This window comes from Myiozetetes cayanensis, unplaced genomic scaffold (genome assembly GCF_022539395.1).
Source record: "Myiozetetes cayanensis isolate MyiCay16 unplaced genomic scaffold, myiCay2020 scf18, whole genome shotgun sequence".
Lineage (NCBI taxonomy): Eukaryota > Metazoa > Chordata > Aves > Passeriformes > Tyrannidae > Myiozetetes > Myiozetetes cayanensis.
In genome coordinates, this window is record NW_026087389.1 from 9,105,928 (window position 1) to 9,129,584 (window position 23,657).

Consider the following 23,657-nt stretch of genomic DNA (forward strand, 5'->3'; position numbering starts at 1 on the left):
TGTTGAAAAGACGTGCTCGTCATTCTTAATAAACAACTAGAGTAAGAATACATAAGAGAAACAGGGTGGTATCTTTATATGATACACAAGTGTATGTTACAAGAATTCCATCAGGCACAGAAGCCTCAAGGTTTAAGGCCTCAATGTTAGGCCAAAAAAGAAGAGTGTGGTAAAGTTTGTACTTTTAACATCTAAAAATGTCACTTAAAGGTCTGAATAGAAATTGTTGGTTTGTGGTTTTTTTGTATAAATCATAATTGCAGTTCACTCTCTCCTCTTTCTTCCAAGATATCAGCAAATTAACGTCCAAGCACAAGAAAAGAAGATGCCTGCCTCTCCTCCACTGGCTGAGCAGGTCCATCCATCATTCTGTGCCCTCTAGGCTGCACGTGCTCCAGGGAGACAGAGGCCCCGGCCAACCAGGCCAATCCTGTAGTTCAAATTTTCTACATCATAAAAAAAACCCAGAGTCAACCAGCAGCTTTCCACAGCTCCCAGCTTGCAGGGGATATGCAGCCTCCAATGGTTCCAACAGTTTGGTGTGTTGGGTAGGATACACAATGGGTAGGTTTTCCTTTAGATTCTTTTAAAGAGAAGAAGCCTAAAAGGGCTTCATAACTACACCAATAAAAAACCAAAAACTTAGGCATCTCCTTTAGTGTAAAAGTCTGTACAATTTCTCTTTGCTTGTCCCTCCCCCATCACCCTGCCCCACCCCTTCTGAGCCACAAAGGATGCCTTAGTGCATGGTGCTGGCATTAGCCACGGCAAGAGCTTCCTGAATCTCTCGTATCACCAGGATCCGGGTGAGCATCTGCTCCATCTGCTCTCTGCTGATCGGCTGGATGGAATACCAGATAGGGCTGTTGGGGGCCACCACCGGCTCCGGTGTCAAGTAAAACGTGTCATTCCGGCCTTTCACACTCTGGGGGCTGCGTGAGGAAGATCAGAAATAACCAGACTAACAGAATGCCCTAGAATGAAGAGACCACCACTGTCCTCACCCCAGGCTTCACAAATCCTGACAGTGAATATCTGGCTGATGAGATATAAAGGTACAGAGTTACACCTAGGGACAACATTGGTCCCAAAGTTTTAGGCCATGACAAGCTTAAAAAGCCATGGTGATGACTACAAGAAAGTAATTTTTGTTTCACACTGGTAAATATAACACACACATGGCTTCAGGGGTCTTTCAGAGTGAAGCAAGGATGAAGTATTTTCACATTCAGGCTACCTGCAGACCCATCTGTGCAGAGGAACCTTTACATTAAATATCAGAATCATCACAATTTAGAGGTGAGTCCTTTGAGCCTCTCTCCAATCTCTGTAGCAAGTCCTCATTTTTGTTGAGAAGCTAATTTGAATAGAACCCTAATCTCATCTCCAGTAGTGGATGCTCCAGGATGACTTGCAACTCATAGGCAGAAGAGCGAGCTCATGCCAACACTGCAAACCTCCAAATATAAGATTAGGAGCAGCCAGTTCACAAATCAGGATTTGTCTCTTAAATACCCCAGAAGTTCAATTTACATGCCATCCGAGTAAACCCCACCCTCTCACATGAACACTCTCCCCATTTAAGTAAATTCAGTCAAACACAGAAACTGTGCCAGCAATAACACACAGTCCTGAGAACTAGGCCAGCCACAGGGTGCAGTTCCCCAGTCACAGCAGACAAGCCCCACACACATGGACAAGAGCTCTCACCATTTGAAGAGGTAGAAGTCATACAGCTTTATCGGACACCTCAGGGGGTTCTCTGGATTCTCGGTCTGCTCTGCATACATGTCATCTGTAACTACAAACCAGCCCCCCAGAATTGTGTCAGACTGTGTAAGCACAGCACACCGAGCATAGTACTGTACAGCCTCAGCACTCTGCAGCACCTTGTCACCATGCAAGAGCTGGCAAGAAACATATGGCTGTTCCAGGGCAGAGGCACCTGGCTGTAAATGCTCAAAGCATTATATGGAGAGCTTGCTTTATCTCAAGGCTACTGAAGTTCACAACCCATCCATATCCTTCTTTGCATTTCTCCTCTACCAGTGCCCAAAATGAGGGAACTCTCTCTGAGACTGCAATACCTCAGCTACATCGTGTGCTTTTAAGAGGACAGATTGTACTTACATAGGGGTTCTGTATGGGTTCACATGAATCAAGGTAAGAGAAGCCCTCCCAAAGAATTTTCTCCGTATCTTCACAAGCACTTACACCCAATAGGCTCTTTGCCCATAAAAAAACAAAAGTAACAAAGAAGTTATCCTTAGTTCTTGATGAGTCCCATATGCCTGAGGTAAGGTATGTCCCCAGGCTTATGATTAGAAGGTACTATGCTCTCTTGAACCATAATACACAGAAAGCTCAGACTGCCAGGCTGAAGGTAACTGTCAGAGCCTTGGATTCCCTACCTGCAAACATCTCCAGGTTCATCCACTTCTTCAAGCTCAAGTAAGTAAAATATTCCCAAAGAAAACTCTTAGACACTACCTTTCTGTCCTGTCTGGTGCATGCCTGGAGCCTTCATATAGCGGATACTCGTGCTTTTATCCTTGGGATTAGAAGGGTTCTTCTTGGTCTGCCTCAGCACCTTGGAGAAGGCCAGCTTCATGTGCTGGTCTACTGTTTTCAACAGGAAATATCTGAGCAGCAAGAACAGAGCACAGGACATTCAGTGGCAAGTAAAGGATACAGTCATAACAGCAAGGTAGTTATGTTTAATTATTGTGAGCAGGCTGAAACTCAAACCAACCACTGAGTTAAAGACTTTTTCAGCAGCAAAGTATGCAACAGCCACAAATTCAGTTTGCTCTCTGCTAGCTCACTTCCTTGTTGTACTGCATCTTCTTTGCCTGATGGGGCTGCAAGAGGGCTCTGTGTGCAACTATTCTAAACTCGTAATTTCACCCTGATTCAGTGCAGCAGTTCCCCACCAACCCTGTCAAGGCGTCTGAAGTTCTTTTATTCCCCAAGATTCCTAAAGACTTAAGTACTTACTTTGTATTGAAAAACATCAGTGTAGTGAGCAAGGTGGAAGGGGAGTGAGCTCCAAGCTGCTTACACTCCCACAGCATTTCCTCTGTTACGTGACTGGAGAGGATGTAACCTGCAATAATCAGAGGTCAGCATCACGGCAAGACACAGACACAGCATGAACACAGGCAGCATTTTATAGTCTGCAAGTACTGAAGAGCATATAAATCTTAAGGGAAGGAAGAGGAGAAGATTCTTACTGATGTCAAGATTCACTGCTGTGCAAACAACTTTTTAAATAGCAGGTACAGTTAGGAAACACTCGTATACATACATCAACCTCTAGCTGCAGAGAGTGTGCTTCTGCAATACGCCTTTACATCCCAACCCATAGAGAAACAAATACGCACTTTAACAGCTTTTAATTAATGGTTCGATTCCAATGCAGATGCTCTTAATCCAATAATATGTGAGAGCAGGCAGGCCAGTGTAACAAATCAGCTCTTGGCCTTGTGCACAGCTTTAGTCAGCACACAGTGCCAAGTGATGCATTTGGACACATGAGTAATCCTTTGATTCTCAGATATTTTTTTTTCTTTTGTGTAGAAGAGAAATACTATACTCCAAATACACAGATATACAGAAAAACAGACAGCACTATGAACTCCAGGGCTTGTGGAATGACAAAGCACAGATCAAACAGCCAGAGGGAAAACAAAAGGATTCCAAAACTCATGGTGCTACTTAGTCATCTAGCCTGTAAACATCAGCTACTTTTCTGAACACAAGCAATAGCTTCTTCACTGATGTCCAATCAGATCAAAGGGAATGAAGCAATGAGAAACCATGTTTCCATGCTCTGAAAATGCAATTCTTGATCTAGTTGTCATTTGCAACTCTGTCAAAATCTGTCTCCTCCGGAACTGCCCTGCCACCCCCATTGCCATCATCTCCTGAACACAAGGTTGAGCTGCAACTGATTGCAGCACTGGAGGCTCTAATCACTCATTGTTTTTTTCCTTTGACACTCAGTTGGTCCTGCAGACAGTATCCATCTGGCTCCATGGCACCATGACAGTGCTGTATTATCTCCCAAAGTAACAATACATATTAGAGGCAAGATGTACTACCACTTCAGATGAGGAATCTTGGTTCAAATCAAGGATCAGCTGGCTTCCAAGTAGGCCAATCTCATGACACACAACAAAGTCCCAAAAATCTGCCTTCTGACAGGTGACAAGTGACAGAAAATAATGCTCAACAACAGTCAGGGCTAGAGCCTGACAAGTGCAGTAAACCCAGCATTCACTAAAGATGCAACATTTTTCTCCATGACTAGCACGAGCTGCCCTAGAGACAGAAAATACTTCAAAAGGGTTTCTATTCAGACTACACTCAAGAGGTAGGTTCAGTTTAAACATTCCAAACTCTGAAAGTTTTTAAGTTCTTAAACAAAAGTCCTTACCAAGAGGTGAAACACGAGGCTGTATGTCCTTGAGAACTTCGTGCAGCCATTCAGTGAACCGAATATAGTAGAGATCAGAGAAGATGTCATCGACTCGGCCATTTTCAAAGAGATACTGTAAGAGATTCACAACACAGTCCAGTACAGTGGGAGCCAGTGTGTTCCTCTGACCAGACCTTACAAGGGCCATGTACGCAGTTAGTCAAGTATGTTACAGCAGAGCACTGAAGAATAATACATTTTACTTGAAGAGTGAGGACTGTTGCACCAAGGCCAGTACAGGGTAGGTCATCTCAATTACTACCATGGGAATACCAAAACAGAAAAAGGAAAAAACATCTTACAAAGCAAAGCTGTTTGGATTTCACTTTTCATGTCAGGTGTGTTCAGTCCAAGTTATTTCACATGACTGTTCTTTGGACACCGTTTTTTCAGTTTATTGACAGAGATGCTCAATTCCCCTGTCAGAGTCTATCTCTGTTCCTGCAGCTTTTCCAGAAAGCACTCTAGCATTACCAGCTCAGATTTCCCACACCACACAAAGCTAAGTTCTTGCCTGTTAAAACTTCAACTAGATTAGATTTTGACATTGACAACTTCTTCAAACATCATCCAACACTCCTCCTCCCGTTAAAAATATTAAAAGGATTTATTATTCTCACCATGATATTGAACTCGATTATTAACAATTCAATTATTACAATTTCACTCATAGGTGAAAGCACTGCTGTGCTCTAATGACAAGTCATCTTAGGTTTGTTTTGTTTGGTTTTTTTTAAGCAGAGAGACTTTTTTCATATAAAATTGTTGGAAAATTTAATAGAAGTCGCAGTCTCCATTATCATAACCAAGACTCCTCCCTATATATGCTGACAACACACACAGCCCTGCAGCACATAGAGGTGTCCTCTCCTACCTTCTGAATACACAGGAAGATATAGTAGAGCACATCTGGATCGTAGGGTTCACCATCACCATTTCGAGCTTCTCGTGTCATTAAGCACAGACCATAATTCAGCTCAGCCACAGCTGAAGAGATGAGATCTTCCTGGAACCTCAGCAGCTGACGCCCTGGAAAAACAAAACAAAAGCTGTATTATTTAAGCCATAAAGCTATATTATTTCCCAATATCTCAGGAATGATTTCCCACATCTCCAGCTTCCTTGTTCTATCTAGCAGGTCCAGTAGTACCTCATTCCCCCAGTACAGTAAAGTAAGCTCAAATAAATCAAGACCTTAGGCTGTCAGATCTCCTAAAAGATAAAACAGGCAAGAGTTTAACACAAAGATCCTCTGCCCTGCCAAAGACATGACTATTGCCTTCTATTACCATGTTCACAATGAAATGTTGCCCTGCAGCAACATGAAAACAGCAACTCTGTGACTGCTCTACCAGCTTGGCTGGCATTCACAGCCTGTTTGTTCATCCATGCACCCCACTCCTGCAGTGCCTTTTTTGACTGCTACCAGGTGCTCAAGGGGGCTCAGCACTGAGCTAATATCTCCCTTGAGACATGTCCTGTGGCAGTGGGAGTACACCATAATTAGTATTGCAGAGTAAATCAAAGTTTAGATTTAAAAACAACCACTGACTAAACAAAAGTGTTTTCCAGAGTGGTAAACACCTAACATTTTAGTCATTCCTAATCCTACTTGAAAGGAAACAAAGGCCATGTTGGCATGACACTTACTTCCAATAGGTGCTAGTCTATTCTGAGCTTCTTTTTCCAGCTCTGCATTCTTGGTCTGTGCCCAGCTTTTCCACACTTCAAGACCTTCCTCTGGCTTCAGAGAGTTTGGAAGTAGAAGTTCAGGTGAAGTCTGCGGCTGTGGCTGTGGTTCAACTTCAGCAACCTGAACAGTTTGAGCCTATGAAAGAAAACACTTCAGTTTACATGCACCCACTTCAATGTGCAACAGTTGGACAAAAAACAAGCAATGCCACAATTATCTCTAGCCCCAGGACACCAGCTTTCTGCCTCACTCCTCTCTAACAAAAGGAGTTAACTCAAGGAATGCAACTTTTGCTGTCCAACCTGAATTGCTGCTCAAAAGAGTACTCTACTGTCCAAGAACACTTTTAGTTTGAAGGAGCACATCTTTCTTCAGTTAACTCGTCACACTGAACCACCACTGAAGTCCACCTCACTACAAGAGTGGCCCACGGCCCCTCACAGACACAGCAGCTGCAGAGACCGCCAGCCCTGGCAGGGATGAAGAGGAAGGTGCCATCAGCTTTTCTAAGCACTGCTGCTCCACACCTGGACTGCCCTGAGGAAGGTTTGGGGTATATGGCTGTACATATGCTGTACACGGCTGGCATCCCTCCCCACTCAGGCTCTCTTTCACTATACAGTACATAACAGGCACACAGAATAAATACACTCTGTTCTTATCATCAACAACAGATAAGATTAATTCATTTGTAAGAGATCTAAAGCAATTAGACTAGAACACCAGCATCAAAACATCAATTAAGTTGCAACACGATGTTCTCAAAATACCAAATACTGGTACAACCCTCTATTGTGTGAATACACAATATGTGTGAATACAACCCACTATGACTGATTACAGACCCTAAGACATCTCCACACCCTTTGGAAGTTTACTTTGCAGCATGACCTTAGGTCTCCGAGAATTACTACCTCAAACTGAAACTTACTTGCCAGGCAATCAATGGCACCAATCCAAAACCAGCAGTGAGCCCTCCAGCTGCACCCACTCTGCATTCTTCACTACAGCTTCTCAATTCCATGCCACAGAAAGTGTTGTGGCTACCTCAATTAAGGGCTTTACAGACCTTAGTCAAGCTCTCACTAGCATGCTGAAAGTTACAGAGATAGCAATTCTTATATCAGAACAGTTTTGCTTTCTTTCTTAAAAGCTACCCCAAAAAGAAACTTTTCCTTTGATACTGCCAATTGTCAATATTAGTGAAAATTGTTCTGACAGCACTAGAGACCAACAAAAATGGCACAGAGACTTTAAATACCTGTACCTTACTTAATATAAACAAACCAACCAACCAAACAGCTTAAGAGGCAAAGTCTGCCACAGAATCTCAAGACTGGAGTTTTCCAACTGCCTATGGCTGGCTTTTCACTCTCTCCATCAGCTCTTACTAGCTTTTTGCTTACCATCCCCTGCAGCAGCAGTGTGTAGCACAGCTGCAAAACCTGAGAGGACCCAGCTTTAATCAAGGCAGATGGCGACAAAGTTTAAGTTGTGAAGTAAAGCCTCTGCCTTAAGGAGGACAGAGTCCAAGGGTGAACTGACACCTCGTGGTTGTAGGAGCCAGGACTGAGCCTCTGCTCCCCTCCAGAATGGTGCTCCATTACTCTCCTGAGAGCTGAAAGCTTCCCAGAGCCAAGCACCTCCTTCAGCCCAACCCAAGGGACAGTGTTTTGCCCTGACCTCACAGACACCTTGTCCAGCATGAAGGCTGGACACAGTCTGGAGTTAATATGACAGTTGTTTCTTAACAGACTTATATTTTTCACAAATACAGCAAAATAGCTGCAACTTGCCCAGACTCCACAAAAGCACAATGCCAGAGGACAGTGCAGGGCAGGCAGGCAAATTCCTTCTCAGTTTCATGGACAGTTTTTTTTCCCCTCTCAGTTTTGAGAGGGACAACTCCCAAAAGTCTGATGTTCACCTATAGTAGCTTTATTAGCCTCTTAGAGTGCAGCCCTTATGAAATAGCCTCTGTATTTAGAGGCTTATGCCACACCTCACACAGTACAGAACTGGGATCAGAAAACTGTCTGATACCCAAGAATTGCAGACCACTGTACACAGGAATACACAGCATCAGCAGAAGCTTTACAAGTAACCATTGAAGAAATTATGGAGCTAATACCTCAGAAAGACTCCTAAGAATGTGGCTCATGCTCTTAAAAGACCCTACAGTAAGTCTAAAAATCTTATTTACAAGAAAGGTAAAAAGTTCTATCAATTTAGTTTGTTTAAGCAACTGTAAGTGATGAAGTGATCTCTGAATTACCCATAAGGGGAAGAGATGAATTACAGAAGGCTCTTTGAATGTGACAAAACAAACAAACAAAAACCCAACCACAAAACCCCCCATGCATTACAAGATCCATAAGCTGTGGCTTAAGGTACAGCTTTAGAAAACAGGGCATCCAGGATATGAAAGTTATCTAGAGCTGCAGGGAACCCTTTTTGGTGAAGACCTTGGTGGGCTGTAGGCCATGATCAACTTAGAAATGATCAGACATGACTACAGCAAGCAATCCTCCTTGTCTCAGTGCTTACTGATAAAGCAGATGGCACAGGCACCTTTATAAAGCCAACAATGCTATTTATGAACTGGAAAGAATTTGTGCCAACAGGTGTGCTAGCAGGCTTGGGTATTTTTGCCCTCATCTCATCCAGCAAAAAAAGGCTTTGACAGATCAATCACTTTTCACTTTCTGGTAATAAAAAATAAGTTACATCCATTTGCACATTTAAGAGAGACCAGTAATAGCCCCAGTCATTCAAGTTTTAAAAGTCAGTTTGAAATAATCTGTGGCTTAAAGTTGGCAACAAAGCCTTTAAAAAACACCAACAAATTAGGCTGCCATGTTTGCCACAGACTATGAAGAGGTGTTTCCTTGCCACTGCTAGTTATTGTGCCCTTGAACAGCAGGCATTTACTAGAAGCAGGACATGGTGTTAGACAGCTACACTTGATCCAGGAAGTTTGCTCACGACCAGTCAGATTTCGACACTTTAGCTGGGCACTGGTCCCACATAACAACAAAGTAACTGATAACTAGATGACCAGTATATATTTGCACACCTTATTTGGCTGCAATCATCCCTGCCTGTCCACTGCAACCTCTGAAACAGCTCAGGAGAATACTGCAGACCTGCTATGAAGAAGCTGGCAATGAGCAGGTATCTATTTATTTACACTACGAAGATCAAAACTGTACTTTCTCTTGGGCAGTTTTGAATCCTATAACTGTGTACCAACAGTAACACATTGCTGCATTCTTACACCTATCAAGTACCCTGTGTCATGCCCAGGCTACTGGGACAATCACATCTCTGCTTTCCAGACACCAGCTGTCTGCTGATATGCTCCCTCTCCACCACATTTGCAAGTTGTAATCACAGACCAAGAAGCAGTTTTAACTTACTGAGCAAGTAACTTGTAGCTGCTGCTGCTGCCCTTGCTCTTGGGGTGTGGGTTGCTGCTGTTGCTGCTGCGGGTCCCATATGTGCACCGTCTGTGCCGTGTTCTGGTATGTCCCTGCCACAGCCTGCACTGCCACTGGAATGTGGATGTTGCCATTCATAAACTGTGCCGGAAAGATTGAATTAGCAAGAGTCTGCACCACTTCCTCGTGAGAGTTCTTCACTACTGAAGTGCTTCCCACCATCTTATCCTTGTCATCTTCCAGCTTCACGGTAGCCAGTGTCGTTGGTGAGCCACTGACATGGACGGCGTTGTAGGCCTCCTGAGGGATGGCAATGTGGGTTATGTTTTGCTGCTGAAGGTCACCACGTGGCTGAGCGGAGTAAACAGGGATGGTCCAAGTCTCTCCAGTGGGGCTAGTAATGGTCCCAGTGGCACTGTACAGGTGGGCACTGTCCACTGTTAACAAGTCTGGCCTTAAGGAGACGTAACTTTGCTGCTGGCCCTGAGGAATGGCCAGCACTGTGGCAACCGGCTGCCCTGAAATAGCATATGACACAGTAATAGGCATATCCACTTTACGTTTCTTCACTGGCTGAAGGACACTGGCAGAGCTGATCCGCCTCTCTCCCTCTCGTGGGGAGCCTTGTTGAGAAGGTGGAGGTGACAGTGCCCCGACTGTTTGGATCTGTATCTGCTGGCCACCGGTAATGGCCTGTCCTGCCACAAGCTGGGCCTGGATCTGCTGGTGTTGTATGTGTTCCTCCTGTAGCTCCGCAGCCTGGATCTGCTGGGCAGTCTGCACATGCTGCACTTGGATCTGAGCTGCCTGCAGCTGCGATGGGCTGGGGCTCTGAAGAGACTGACTCTGTATTGTCTGGGATGCCTGCTGCTGAGCCTGGCCTTGGATCTGCACTTGGACCTGTATTGGCTGCTCCGAAGCCTGATGGACAGAGAGCTGCGGAGAGAGCTGCTGGGCGGAGACCTGCTGCGGTGACTGCTGGACCTGGACCTGAACCTGCAACGACACCAACCAGCAGTTAGACATCAGCAAGCATCAGCGATTCAACAGAGACGGTCCATCACTGAAGACTTACGCTCCACATCTTTTATGCTCACTTTTATGATTCCATATATTAATCCATTAGTAAAGATCTCAGGAAAATGAAACCAAGTTATTCCAGAAATGCCTGGCTGATAACAGCAAGATGGTAGATGTGTTTGCTCAGCATTGCACATGACCACACTTCTAAGCACAGACAGAACAGTACATGAGCTACATCTCCACCCTCAAAGCTCTGTGGGCTCAAGCCAACAGATTGCATCCTTGGAAGCCAAAAGAGTCTTCAGATTTATCTGTATTGCTAAAATGTTACTTCAGCACAGGCCTTGCAACAGCAAGACTTTAAGGTCACACACATTACAATGCAGGAGCTCACCTCAGGCTTCCCATGCTCTAAAGATTGTTGTATTACTTCCCACCCCGGTCCCCAGACGGATGCAGGATCACTTGCAGGCAGTAGAAAATATGGGTAAGTTGAAGACAGCCCTTGGCTCTTTCTACATAAAGCACAGGAATATTACCTCTAAACCAACCACTAATAGTAACGCTACGCAAGCAGGTGTCAACACAGAAGGTTGCAAGTTCAACCTCAATCTTTGTCATGCGCTAAGGGCCAACACTGCAGCATTTGTTTTTTAAACTTCAGAAGTATTTTTTGGAAACTATAATTAAAATCAATCTTTTTTTTTTTCATTTACTTATTCCATTTAATACCATTTATTGTCCAAACTATTCAGTTGTATTTTCTAGCTCATGCACTTACACAATGCTGAATAAAACAAACAAAACATATTGACTTGATTCCAAACCAGTTCCTTTCATTTTAGGGTAAAAGAAATAAATCACACCCTCTCACATCAATAGTCATTTGTCCAAGGTCTGTCACAATATCTAGCAGCAGCTCAGGGGTAGACGCAAAGCCAGGAGTCAGAGGTAGCCCCCACGCCCAAAGTTCAAGTCTCAACTGCTTCACATCCCAGGCCCCAAACCCAACTCCTCTGGTATCTTCACTCCCAGGGTGTTGAGCTCTGAGCTCTGCTCTCCTTGTCCAGACACTTCTCCACTATGACCCTCATGTTTACACAGACAATTCGTCATACCTGCCCTGTCCTAGAAGTGATATCCCAGGTTCCCATGATCATCTGCTTCTCCAGGCTTCATTAACACCTTATCCTAAGGGAGGGAATTAATTACTCAACAACTCTCTCTGGAGCCAACACAGACTTATTTAGTTGCAAAACTACGTCTTCCTACTCACAGTCTCTCACCTTTTTCCACCTCACTCCCTGGAGTTGATCAGGCTAATGCAGCATTTGCACAGAGATGCCACGCTAGTAGCCAACCTGACAATACTAAAAAGAACTGCCATGCAGGCCTGCATTGCACAGAATGTCACTTCCCAACATCACCTATAAGAAGTCTTGAAAAATGTTAAGGATTCAATTTACAGCCAATTTCAGTCAATTGAAGAGCTGCTAAGGAAAAAAGTGGGGTAGAAAAATGCAACACTTGTGGGCCAATTTTATAAGTCATCTCCTCTTAAGAACTAATTTATTTCCAGGAAGAATAGGGTACAGTTCCTTCTGGGAACTACATGCAGTATACTGTAATCCTGATGATGTGGACTATCTATAAAAATTTCCTCCAAGGTAACATGAAACATGTAACCTTATGTCAGCATGACAGTTTAAAAAGCTGCATCAATTAGTGATGTGATCAGGCAGTTAATTGAAAAAGAAAAGTCATCTATGAGATGTTTCCTCCATTCTATTTGATATCATACTGCCTTGCAGCATGAGTACTGCCTTGGGCAAACAGGCTCAAGCATGGATCCCAGGTAAGAGTTAAGTTTAAGGAAGCCATTTGCAATCACATCCCTAAGGCAAGTATTCTCTAAAATATTCAATTTAAAAAAATTACTAATATAGTCCTTAGTACTAATTTAAGTCCTTGTTCAAAAGATTACCTGCAAGGCAAAGGTCAAAGACTGCACAAACTAAATGAATTACTGTACTAATTTATTTTCAGTTTCAGACTTAATGCATTACTGCACTGATTTATTTTCAGTTTCAAACAAGAAACACTTGCTTTACCTGCTAGGATTCAAAATCACAGAAACAGGCAAACATGGCATTTGCCCTGTGCTTCTGTAATGCTTTCAGAATATGCACAGGTTGACTGAGAGCACCTTAAAAGTACCCTCACCTTCTTTCCATATACAATTTTACATTACAGTTCCTGTTAGTGCCATAGCATATATAAAGGAAATAAGTTTTTTTCTGCTAGCAGTAAGAATTCAAAGTCTGCTCCTGCACTGACACAATTTTATCACATAAGTGCAATTAGAACGGTAACGGAATAGATTAAAGCAAGAGGCATTGTCAGCAAGAGGCCTGGTCTAAGAACAAATGCCACAAGAGAGCATTTGCTCCCTTCTGCTGTTGTCAAAGAGACTGTTTCAGTTTGAAGGGACTTACACTGATCATCTTGCCCAACTGCCTGACTGCTCCAGGGCTGACCAAACAGCTCTGCTGTTAAGGGCCTTGTCTAAATGCCTCTTAAATAAGGACAGGTCTATGATACTCCCCAGGACTAAATCCTAACTCCTACAACTGGGATGTCTTGCTAATGCTTTAGAGCCAACTCTGTTATTGTTAACACCCAGAGAATGAGTTCAGACCCAAACAAGATGAATAAGTCAAATTCTAGAATCACCTGAAGTTCTCCGTGCTGCAAACTGCAGATATCATGCTTCTGACGAGAGGCTGCTCCTATTTAAAAGGATATTGGAGCTTTACCTACCATGCATTACACATCCCCTGTGAATTACATCCATTTTTAACAACTGTATCTTGCAGTAAATCCCTCTCTGTGTTCAAGTAGGTTGTACCCAGGAGGACTACAAGCATTAATTTCAAATTTACAAGCTTCACCCAGTCTGAGACCAGAGCTTCCTACACTGACCTCATTGTCCTTTTTAACTCAGATAGTGAATTAGACAAAGAATTACACTAAATATCAGCAGCAGATGATTTTTTAAAAGACTCTGTACAAAGAGGAATGTTTTAAATTTACAGGCCAAGACCAACAGGGAGGATCTTAAATCTTCACTTTATGCTCAAGATTAAAGCAAAAATGTTATGCTCAGAATTCCTGGGTTATACTGGTGCAAGAGAGAAACATGCGAAGTTACCAGTATTGAAAAATTACTTATTGCCAGAAGTCTGGATCCAGCAGCATGAAAAGAATCACTTCCCAGCAGGCTACCATCACAAAGAAATGCCTTTTCACCATAAAGTAGCTAGAAGCTGGATCAAGTACTAGCTGACTAGAGAATCAAAAGCATTAGAAATCAGCCCTGTATCGTAACAGGAGGGCAGAACTAAATTTTTAAGATTCCCTTAAAGGAAATCTTCTGTCACATTAAGATCAAAAACATATTCTTCCTCAACTGAGCACACACAAAGAGTCAGTAAGTAACCCCACGAGCATGAGAACAGCTGAAGCCTGGTTGCCAAAACTTTTTTCCTCATGGTTGATAGACAAACTTTCAAGTAGGATTCATAACACATCTGCCCTGTGCAGATTCTCTGCCCAAAAAGGAATCAAACTGCAGAACTGCAGTCCTGAAACAACTGAGATTTCCTTTGCTTGGTAATCCCTTCATCTGTGGACTTGACTGGATGACCTAACTCCAAATGAGCACGTACCAACTCTTTCCTGCGAAGACTTTCTGATATCCAGCTCGCCCTGGAGCACCTGGCATGCTCTTGAATTCTTCTTTTCACAAAGAGATCTTGGTTTCTGAGGCTACATTTACAGTATCAAGTGGTAGTACACACCAAAAACAGACCTCAGAGCAAGACTGAAGACCTATTAACAATGTCCACACTATACATTCCAGAAGACTATTTCAAATTTAGGTCTAGTCTTGCCCACTAGCCAACCTTGACAAACATCGAGACACAAGATCACATCTTCCAGCTTATTTTGTCTGGAGGGAACCCCAAGTGACAGGCTCCAAACCCACAACAGGCAAGAAGGGGCAGGTGGCCAACTTCCTATAAGAAGTATGCTCCAAATCCCCCCCAGAAGTAATGTGGGTGCATCTCAAACTTCCCACACAAAGTCAAACACTTGGACAAAAAGTTATGAGAGTGTGAGAAGAGCAATCTCAATTTTTTTTAGCCCAATTTAAGGACAGAAGGCTTAAAACACACTTCCTTCAACAGTCTCTAAGCTAAAGAGAATCCAGCACTAAAAACTAACACTGTAACAATGAAATCCTTCTAATGTTACAGTAGAAAGTGTATGTGCAAGTACAAAACAGATTTAAAGTATAGAGTAAGTGAAAACACTGATCAGTAAAGTAGCAGGAAATGTTGGAACTTGTTATTTAACTACTTTACAGGAAGTCCTTTGCTATCTAAGTAAACAAGGTCTACAGGAAGGGTACAAGTCAGCTTTTCAGAACAACTGCCAGATAGATTTTCACTCCAGGTTTTTCCTCTGCTCATTCATCAACATCAGAGAGAGAATTCCATCAGCCAAATTAGGCCTTGGGTGTGTTTGAACAGTTACAATATCAAGATTATGCTGTCAAACTGTACACTGGGGCAGGATTTAGGCCTAAGACAGTTAAAACAAATGAGCCAAGAATCTCTCTAGTAGAATCCTACTTCCATATACAAGTAGGTGCTACCTTGAAAACACCACTCTTGACTATAACCACTCTTCGAAGTGTTCCACTTAGCCCTAGCAAATGCTAATTAATACCTGATGCTACACAAAAAACATCCTGGCATGTTTTTCAAACATAAACAAATAGGAACTCTACCTCCAAGTCTTAACTGAAAGGTATTTTACACAGGCCTTTAACTATTCCTTACACAGTTCTGTGACCTGCTCACCTGTACCATCCTGCCCTCAAGCCCTGGCCAAGAAACTCTTGCCACCTAGACATCAGCCTGTTCATAAAAAGCTGAAACCGAGGATCTTCCCCACATGCTTCCTAAGCAAAGATACTTTCTGTCCTCTGATATTGCTTCAGTTAAACCTTCTCATGGAAGAGGCACAAGAGGTTCGCTGACCTCTGCAGAAACACCATATTCAGTAAGCAAGTCAGTGCTGACACCTCTTCCCGCTGGCATCACCAATCCCATGGCCTCAATGCACAGGAGCAACGAGCAACAATCTCATCAAAGGCAGGGCTGACAAAACTCTTACCTAACTGGAGCAAAACACAGCCCTTCCCAGCCACCCCCTGATGCAGCACAAGGTATGACAACTTGACATGCTAAACTCTTTCTTAAGATCACTAATGGCCCTCTGTGGTACTGGGTGTGGAAGGAGCTCCAGGACACTTGAACTGTAGCACTGACTCGTGCATACAACGCAATAGTTGCATCCACTCAGCCTTTAAAATAAACATTTGACAACACTCTGTTGAACCTTTTAGGCAAGAAAATCTTGAGGTTGCAACTTCTTCAAACAGGAAATTTATTTTGCCAGGATAAATAAAAGCAGCAAGCAGTCAAACACTGTCTTTGATTGTCCACAGCAAGTAAAACCTAGGATGAAACCTGAGCACTGTCTATCCCTACGATCATAAGGTCATCATTAGCACTTGCAACCGTGAGGTCATCTGACTGGTCGTATTATTAGCCACCTTCAGCAGCACTGTCACACTGCCAGACATAAGCACAGTCATTCAAAGGGTCTTCCACTGATCTGCAATTGGATTAGCAAGAACTAAACAGATTATCGAGTCAAGTACTGGGATGACACAAGTTTAATCAAAAGCTAAGAGGCTTCGGCAGACGACCAAAATTTTTCATAATACAACACAAGTAATATTTTAGCAGAGGGAGCCAGCTGGACCAGGTGTACTGCTCTACGGGAACTGTCACTTCACAGAGCCACAACAAAATCCAGCTTTATTCAGACCCTGTGCTCTGCCACTGCTGCCACAAGTGAACACTAAATCGTGGGTTTAACGTAAATCATGTCTCAATAACAAATCTCGAGAGACAGAAAAACACTCCTGCAAAGGGGTAAAGACATTCTTCTCCACTCTATTCTTGCAGAAAAACCTCAAGATAATTCTGAGCTAGCTGATCAAATACACCTGAGTCCAACTGCCCTGCTAATGCACAGAAGCTGCAGCTATATCTAGTACCAGATGTGCCACTAAGTGTTCTTGGAGGTTGTAACACCCTGAAGTGAGCAGCAGGGTAGGCAACACAGACGCTAATTATGGTCTGTACTGACAGATGGGAAAGCAGACATCTAAAAGCAGAGGCACATCAAAAACAAGGAGGAGATAGTAGACAACATTCTTTTGGAAAAGTTGCTGGAATCTTGACTTTGGTCAGAAATTTTTCATATTCAGAGTACAGGCCATTCAGTTTAAAAATCAGGAACAGGTTGCTGGCAGCAACTCTGCTTTTTTCCAAGAAGGTCAGGTTATTTTTCCCTGGAGCATATGATATATGACCTCCCTCCCTCCCTCTGTTACTAGAATACTTGCAAGGGTCAAGCCTGAACTTTGAGTAGTTCTGAAAGGAGGAGGTAGCAGGAAAAAAAATTAGAGGAAATAAAGAGATTCCTTTTGACTTTTACAATTGGTTTGGGGGCCTTCCACATCTTCAAGGCTGAGGCACTCAAAAGCCAACCCTCCTAATTCTTCCACTGAAAAACAAAACTTCTTCCAAAAAAACATAGTAGCTGGCAGAATCAAAACCACTCTTGATCAGTTTTAATAGCCTCATGCAGAGATCCAAATCAGGTCTGCAAGACTAGAGGCTTTTGTTCTTCAAAAGCCTTTCAACACAAGTTACTGTAGGGCAACAGGTTGCAGAAGTTCCAGTTAAGCATTCATTTACTCAATAGAGAGTAACTGGAGATGAGTTACCAGTGAAGGAGGTAAGTTTGTCTTTGCTGTAGGATAAAAGCACACAAGTGAGCTGTTAGCACAAGTCTACTGCACTGCACCAAGTTCCCACTACCTTATCTCCAGTTATTTGTGGCTCCATACCCTTATTTCTTGTAAAAGAAGAGCTCACACCTCTCCATTCTGCTGTGGAAGGCAGAAGTGTATCAGAATTACAGCTGTAGACAGAGTTCAGCTGTCTGGAGACATATCATAAGAAAACCTTAGTTCTGCCACCTATGAACTCTTCAAATTACAAAATGTGTCTGAGGACAAAAGCAGTTATCTTAAGTTATACTTCTGGGGTCTTTTTCCCCTCTGGTGCTGGATTTTCTCATTAAATACTTAATGTAATACATACTAAAAAAAATAATTAAGACAATTCCCTCCACTGTGCAAAAGGATGATCTACCTTGATGCATATGCATATATGGAGTTCCTTTCCTGAAATGTATTGTCTCCTAGTTCATATCCTAAGTTGACTCCCTTGCATTTCCCCCTCACTTAAAAGCCAGTTCAAGAAGGACAACTTTTGGAATGTTCAAGTAAAATCATTTAAAAATAACTGATTTCATAAAAAGAAAAAAATCCTGAAGGCACGTTAGATCCCACGGCCACCCTGAACAGCCAGATAGTCAGACAGGCAGAGGAGGGTGGTATTTATAGCAGCTTCGGAGCACAAGGCTTTGGGAGTTGTGTACGCGCCAGAACTGCCGACCATTTCTCCAATAGGTGACACCACTCCATTGCTATGTACGCTGCTCCTCCAACAGCGGGGCACGAGGGAGGCACAGTCAAGAGAGAAATTTACTACCAAATTCCTTAAATGAAAGGAAAATAATGCTGTTCTATATAAAGATAACTGGTCCTGCCTCTTAAGTATTTGTCTGAGGCTTCAGGTTAGACAGCAGCCAGCTCTGAACACTACTCCATGGGTTAGCAAGTCATATATACATTTAGAAAGGATTTCAGACACTTACCTGGACTTGCTGGGGTTGCTGAACCTGTATCTGCTGCTCTGGCTGAGTTTGCTGCTGCATACTGGTTGTCACAGGACAAGCAAGTTCAAGCAAAGACCCAGCCACCTCTGTGCTGTCCGTGTAAATGCAGTTGCCACCCTGCTGATACACCATTGTGGTGGTGGCTGTCTGCTGAAACTCCTGCAGAGCTTCTGGCCCCTTGGAAGCCAGGGAGTCCAGAAACTCCTTCATCCTGTGCTGGGGGATCGTTCGTGCCTTCACACGGACGTATTCTTCAAAGGAAATGGTGTTCTCCAGAGAATTATTCATATTGCAAGGTCCTCAGGGTTCCTTAAGGAAAGAGAAAGTAAAAGTCTTAACTACAGCACTTTGTTGACGCAAGGATATTCCTAACTCCAGTAACTAATTTCTCATGGCAAGTACGGTATGAAAACTGGCAAACATGCACAGCCAGATGCCCAAGACAGATGCTTTAGTTTTATGAGGCATCTTGTGCTACTACACATTTCTCAGATTAACCCTTGGCAGCTCAGGGGAGTCTGAACGATACCCAGGTGTGACTGCAGAACTATTCACGGAGCTCACTGCCACATAAACTCTCCCAGCTCTGCACCTCACCCAGACTAGGCAAGTCCCGTACCAGACGAATCCAGTCGCACATTCCATTTGTTTGCAGCATGCACTATTAGCAAGAGAGGCTCAGAAATCAATATCTGTGGCCCTGCTTTGCAGGCACAGAGGTGGAGAACCGAGCAGTATGTTCTATCAGGCCGTGCAGGGCTATTCTAGGCAGCTAATGGGAAGCACAAGGGAAGAGCAACAGATGCAGCATTCAGCCCATCACTGTTAGGACTAGGGCAGCCTCATCGATTTGAATAGAACAAGCAAAAGGAGAGCACTGGAATCAAGAGATTCCTCAAATAGGGAACTACACACATGGAGAAGCAGAGCTCTGGAAATGACAAAGGTAAAGGCAACAGCATCATCAATTCTTGATCTCCTTTTAATATAGGAAGAGGTTAACATGAAACATGCCATGTATGAAGACAAAAGAGACAGAAGAAGTAGTCAGGTGATCAAGGAGGAAGTGAAAGCAAAGAAAAAACCACCACCACCAAGAATGACTCCACCTGAGAACATCAGACAGCTCTAGGGTATACTCTGACAGCATTCTTTTCTTATTGACTTATCTTGTTTAAACCCACAAATTGTTTTTGCAGTGAGTATACTGGTTGTTTCTAAGGCACTAATTAGCCTTGATAAAGCATAAATAGATTTGAGCTAAAACAGCATCAGATACTTAGGCAGTTGGGAAAAGAAATGAAACAGCAAAAGATTAGGACTAGTAGAGACGATTCAGCACTACTAGATCAAGCTGCATAAAGGAGGAAAAATTGACAGACATCACCATGTACATTATGACAGTAGTTCTAAAAAGAACAGGTAGAAAAGAAGAACTTTATGTATCCTTTTACCATGATTTAACAAAGTGGAACCAAGACAGAGATACGTGGGTGAATGTAAGATTGCCAAAGCCTGTGTGGAAAGGAGAGTTAGCTCTAGGCTTTCCCTGGCACTCAAGTAGACTACACAAGTCCAGCTCCAATCATCATCAAAACCTGGGAGAGCCGGAGTAAACACTAACCCCTTTTTGTGTTAGGTGTCAGCAGTCCAAACTCACAGCAGTTTTTGTTTACATGGAGGGTCATGGCTAGTGCATTGGACCAGGCTCACAGGAGAAAAGAATATCAAAGGTAAGGAGAACGCACATGAGGTAACTTACGTTCTATCTATAGTTGCTGGACTCACTAAGCTACATTTGTTGCTGCTTAAAACATGCAGAAATGTTTAGTAAAAAGCACCAGTTAACATTGTTTCCTTAGCAAATCCAACAGTTCTGTAAATATAACCATACAGAGGTTCCTGTAGAGCCCACCACTGCACAGAAAAACTCCTGCCTTTAAGAGACACTGATCTGACACATTTTTGAGGCAACTCTGGGTGACAGAGCCAGTTAAGACTATTCACTTCTCCAGGAGTAGTAAGTACTAAAAGTACTTTACACCACTATAGGACAGGTTAACCTTTTCCCAGGTGTGAAACCAAGGGAGAACAACATTGTTAATGCATCTGCAATGACTCAGACAAGACCTACACCAGGTCTTGTGTTTTGCATCTAACTGTGAAATGCTGTTACACACTCTGAGGCTGTAAAACAGATTTTGAGTGATTAACTCGTCCCAGTTTTCTACTTGGAACTTGCAAGTATTTGACTTCAATATTACAGTGAGGCTTTCAGAAGAGCATCATCATTTTGCATGTCCACCCTGAGGAGCACCAGCAGACACAGCTTTGAGAGGGAAGACTCTTCTGAGGAATAAGCCTCAAGGATGCCACGCTAAGATCCCAGACGTGAACATCACAAGTGCTGTTTGAGATTACAGGCTCTCTGACAGCCAGCTGCTGCTGAAAAGGATGGGCTCACCTCTCCCAGGTCCTGCCTTCTTCCTTGCTCCTGCATTGGTACTTATCATGTTGTAACAACTCAGTATCCACTTTCTGTTAATCTTATCAAAAGAAGAGAGCGGGGAGGTCAGCGGGGCCGCTGTTTCCAACGACAGCTAACCATTATCCCTCACTTCTGCTTTTGAAGTCCAACCCTTCTGCCACAGGCTGCTGACAGGTACATCATTCTCCTGCATAGCAGAGACCAGAAGCCACAAGAAACCCAGAAGCACAAGGAGCAAGCCCAAAGATCAAGGAGAGGTCCACCACCAAATCATCATCTACTTCTTCTAACCACCAGGAAGCAGAACAAACAGCATAAATTTCTTAGACACAAATCCTCAGCCCTCCTCAGCTGCTCCATCTTAATTAGTTCTTGTTAGCATCAAAATCAAGAGCCTACTAGGCCAATCTTCCCCTACTAGTAAATATTCCTGTGTCACAAGGAATCTCTCTTTTCCTCTCTCCTAGCATGGGAAAACTTGCTTTATATGTGCTTTAAGTTACCACACTGAGAGCCACTAATGCCTCAAACAGTGAGACTCCCACCTTAATCCCTGCAGCATTCCAAGTCCCAGGCATGCACCAGAGCTCCACTGCAACACAAGGCATCTATTTCTGCCCTTGAAGAGCAGCAGGATCTTCCCTGGGTTTTCTCCACAGCTCTCCTACTCTGGCAATCAGACAGGAGTTACAGGCCCTGCAGGTAACAGTGCAGCTGGACTAAGCTTGTCTCAGGGTCAGCCACATCAGTTTTAAGGCTGCTTGGGGTTATTTAACTAAAAGCACTGAACCACTCAAAACTGCACTTCACAAAACTCTACGCAGCAGCAGAGGTACCAGTCTGGAGGAAGACTGAGGAAAGTAACACTGCTCTCTCAGAAATTTTACTTATTAAAACTAAACCCACCTTATTTATGACATTTACATCACTTATGGCAGAAAATCTCTGTAAGGCTCCAGTGTGCATTCAACAGACTTTTGTAGGGCAACATATGCAGCTTGTTGCTGCAGTCGTCACTTTTACTGTTATTAAAACACGCTAATTTGTGCATTCCATTTATCCCACAGCCACACACTGGAAACTGCAAACACCCACCCTCATGAGATCTCAGCAGCATGTTTTTAATACTGTGTTTTTAAATAAAAAAGAGCATTGAGGCAATAAATTTCTCCAATCAAGGAAGGTAACTCCTTTCTGTGCAGCATAACTGCATTTTTTTCAGGAAATAAGTTCAAGAAACTCTTTGAAGATCATGAGCACATACGGTTAGTTGATAAAACTTAGACTGAGGTTACTGAAAACACACACACAACTTGCAGCATGTGGACAATCTCGACTCACCAGTCACCATGTTGCATGTATTTCTGCTGCTCTTGTCCTGAGCTCTTAGACTTGTAACGTTCTGGAGAAGACAGAACAAAGAAGCCCTTTCCATCCCCAGTTCCTCTTTCTTTATTAAAGCCACTTTATTTTTAATATGTATTCCATTAAGAAAAAAAATTAATCAGGAAACAAAGATATGATCATCCACACAGGTAGCAGCTCCTACTAAGGAATTGCAAGATGCCCAATTCCTAACCATCTTATCCCTCAGCCTGGTGAGCGTTACTGGGAACGAGTGTGTGAGCACATCTGTCACAGGGCGCCGTGCGGCGACAGGCGCAGCACGGCCGTGACACCGGAGTTACTGGCAGACAGAACTTAGAACAAGGCAGCAGCAGTGTACCGTATGCAGAGCCCCCCCCTGCTCCCCCCGCAGGTGTTGCCGGCGCTGCCCCGACACCCGGGACAGACAGGAACGCCACTGGCCGCTCCACCATCCAGCCCGGACGAGCGAAGCTCCGCGTTCAGCCCACGAACCATCGGCCGCAGCTCCACCGCTGCAATGCCCGGGCGGGGGACGCGCAGCCGGCGGGGCTTTCCCCGCCCGCGGGGACCCGGTGCTGCCCCGGCCACTCCCGCCGCCTTTGTTTCCCGGCGGGGCGGCCGGGCCGGGCCCGCGGGCGGCGCCGCGACACCGCCCCCCCCGCCCCGCCGGCGGGAGCCGTGACGGGGGCTCGGCGGGGCCGGGGCCGCCAAGGGCCGCGCACAGGCCGCGCCTGCCGGTGCCGCGCCGCCCGGGGAGAGGAGGAAGGGGCGGCGGGGACGCGCCCGGTGCGGGCTGGGGGACACGGGGACAGGGCCGGGGCCGCGCACGCGCGCGCCCGGACGGGCGCGCGCGCGGCAGGCGGGGCCGCCCTCCCCTCCCCCGCCGGGCCCGCGCCGCCCCGGAACCGCCGCCGCCTCCCCCGCGCCCGACGGGAGGCCCGCTCGGCCCGCCGCCGCCGCGCGCCTCCACCCGCCGGCCCAGCTGCGCCGCGGCGCGACCTGGCCCCGCCTCACCCCGGCCCCGCCGCCGCCGCCGCCTCGGCCCTGAGCCTTTCCCCCTCACAGCTCCCTGGGCGCCATCTTACATTCAACCCCCCGCAGCCAATCAGCGCGCAGCCCCAGCCTCGCGAGAGCGCGGCCCCTAAGCCCCGCGAGAGCTAGGCGCCCGGGTCCGCCCCGCACCTTAAAGGGGCCCAGCCGCGGGGGGGGCCGTGG

The 23,657-nt window shown here is 44.7% G+C and overlaps 1 protein-coding gene across 4 annotated transcripts; it reads right to left on the minus strand.

Moving 5' to 3' along the window:
- On the minus strand, positions 1 to 23,549 carry QRICH1 (glutamine rich 1). 4 transcript variants are annotated; one of them, XM_050312806.1, is made up of 11 exons: positions 23,457 to 23,544; positions 22,416 to 22,476; positions 18,566 to 18,895; positions 9,593 to 10,609; positions 6,131 to 6,308; positions 5,355 to 5,509; positions 4,439 to 4,553; positions 2,998 to 3,106; positions 2,491 to 2,642; positions 1,711 to 1,801; positions 1 to 932 (listed from the first exon to the last, which is right to left on the minus strand). In XM_050312806.1, the coding sequence occupies exons 3-11, from the start codon at positions 18,872 to 18,874 to the stop codon at positions 740 to 742; spliced, it is 2,319 nt and encodes a 772-aa protein (XP_050168763.1). In that variant the 5' UTR covers positions 18,875 to 18,895; positions 22,416 to 22,476; positions 23,457 to 23,544; the 3' UTR covers positions 1 to 739. The 4 variants fall into 4 exon arrangements, with proteins under 4 accessions (XP_050168763.1, XP_050168765.1, XP_050168761.1 ...); XM_050312808.1 differs by lacking the exon at positions 22,416 to 22,476 and having other exon boundaries at positions 23,457 to 23,549; XM_050312804.1 differs by lacking the exon at positions 23,457 to 23,544 and having other exon boundaries at positions 22,416 to 22,774.
- Positions 23,550 to 23,657: the final 108 nt, after the last annotated feature.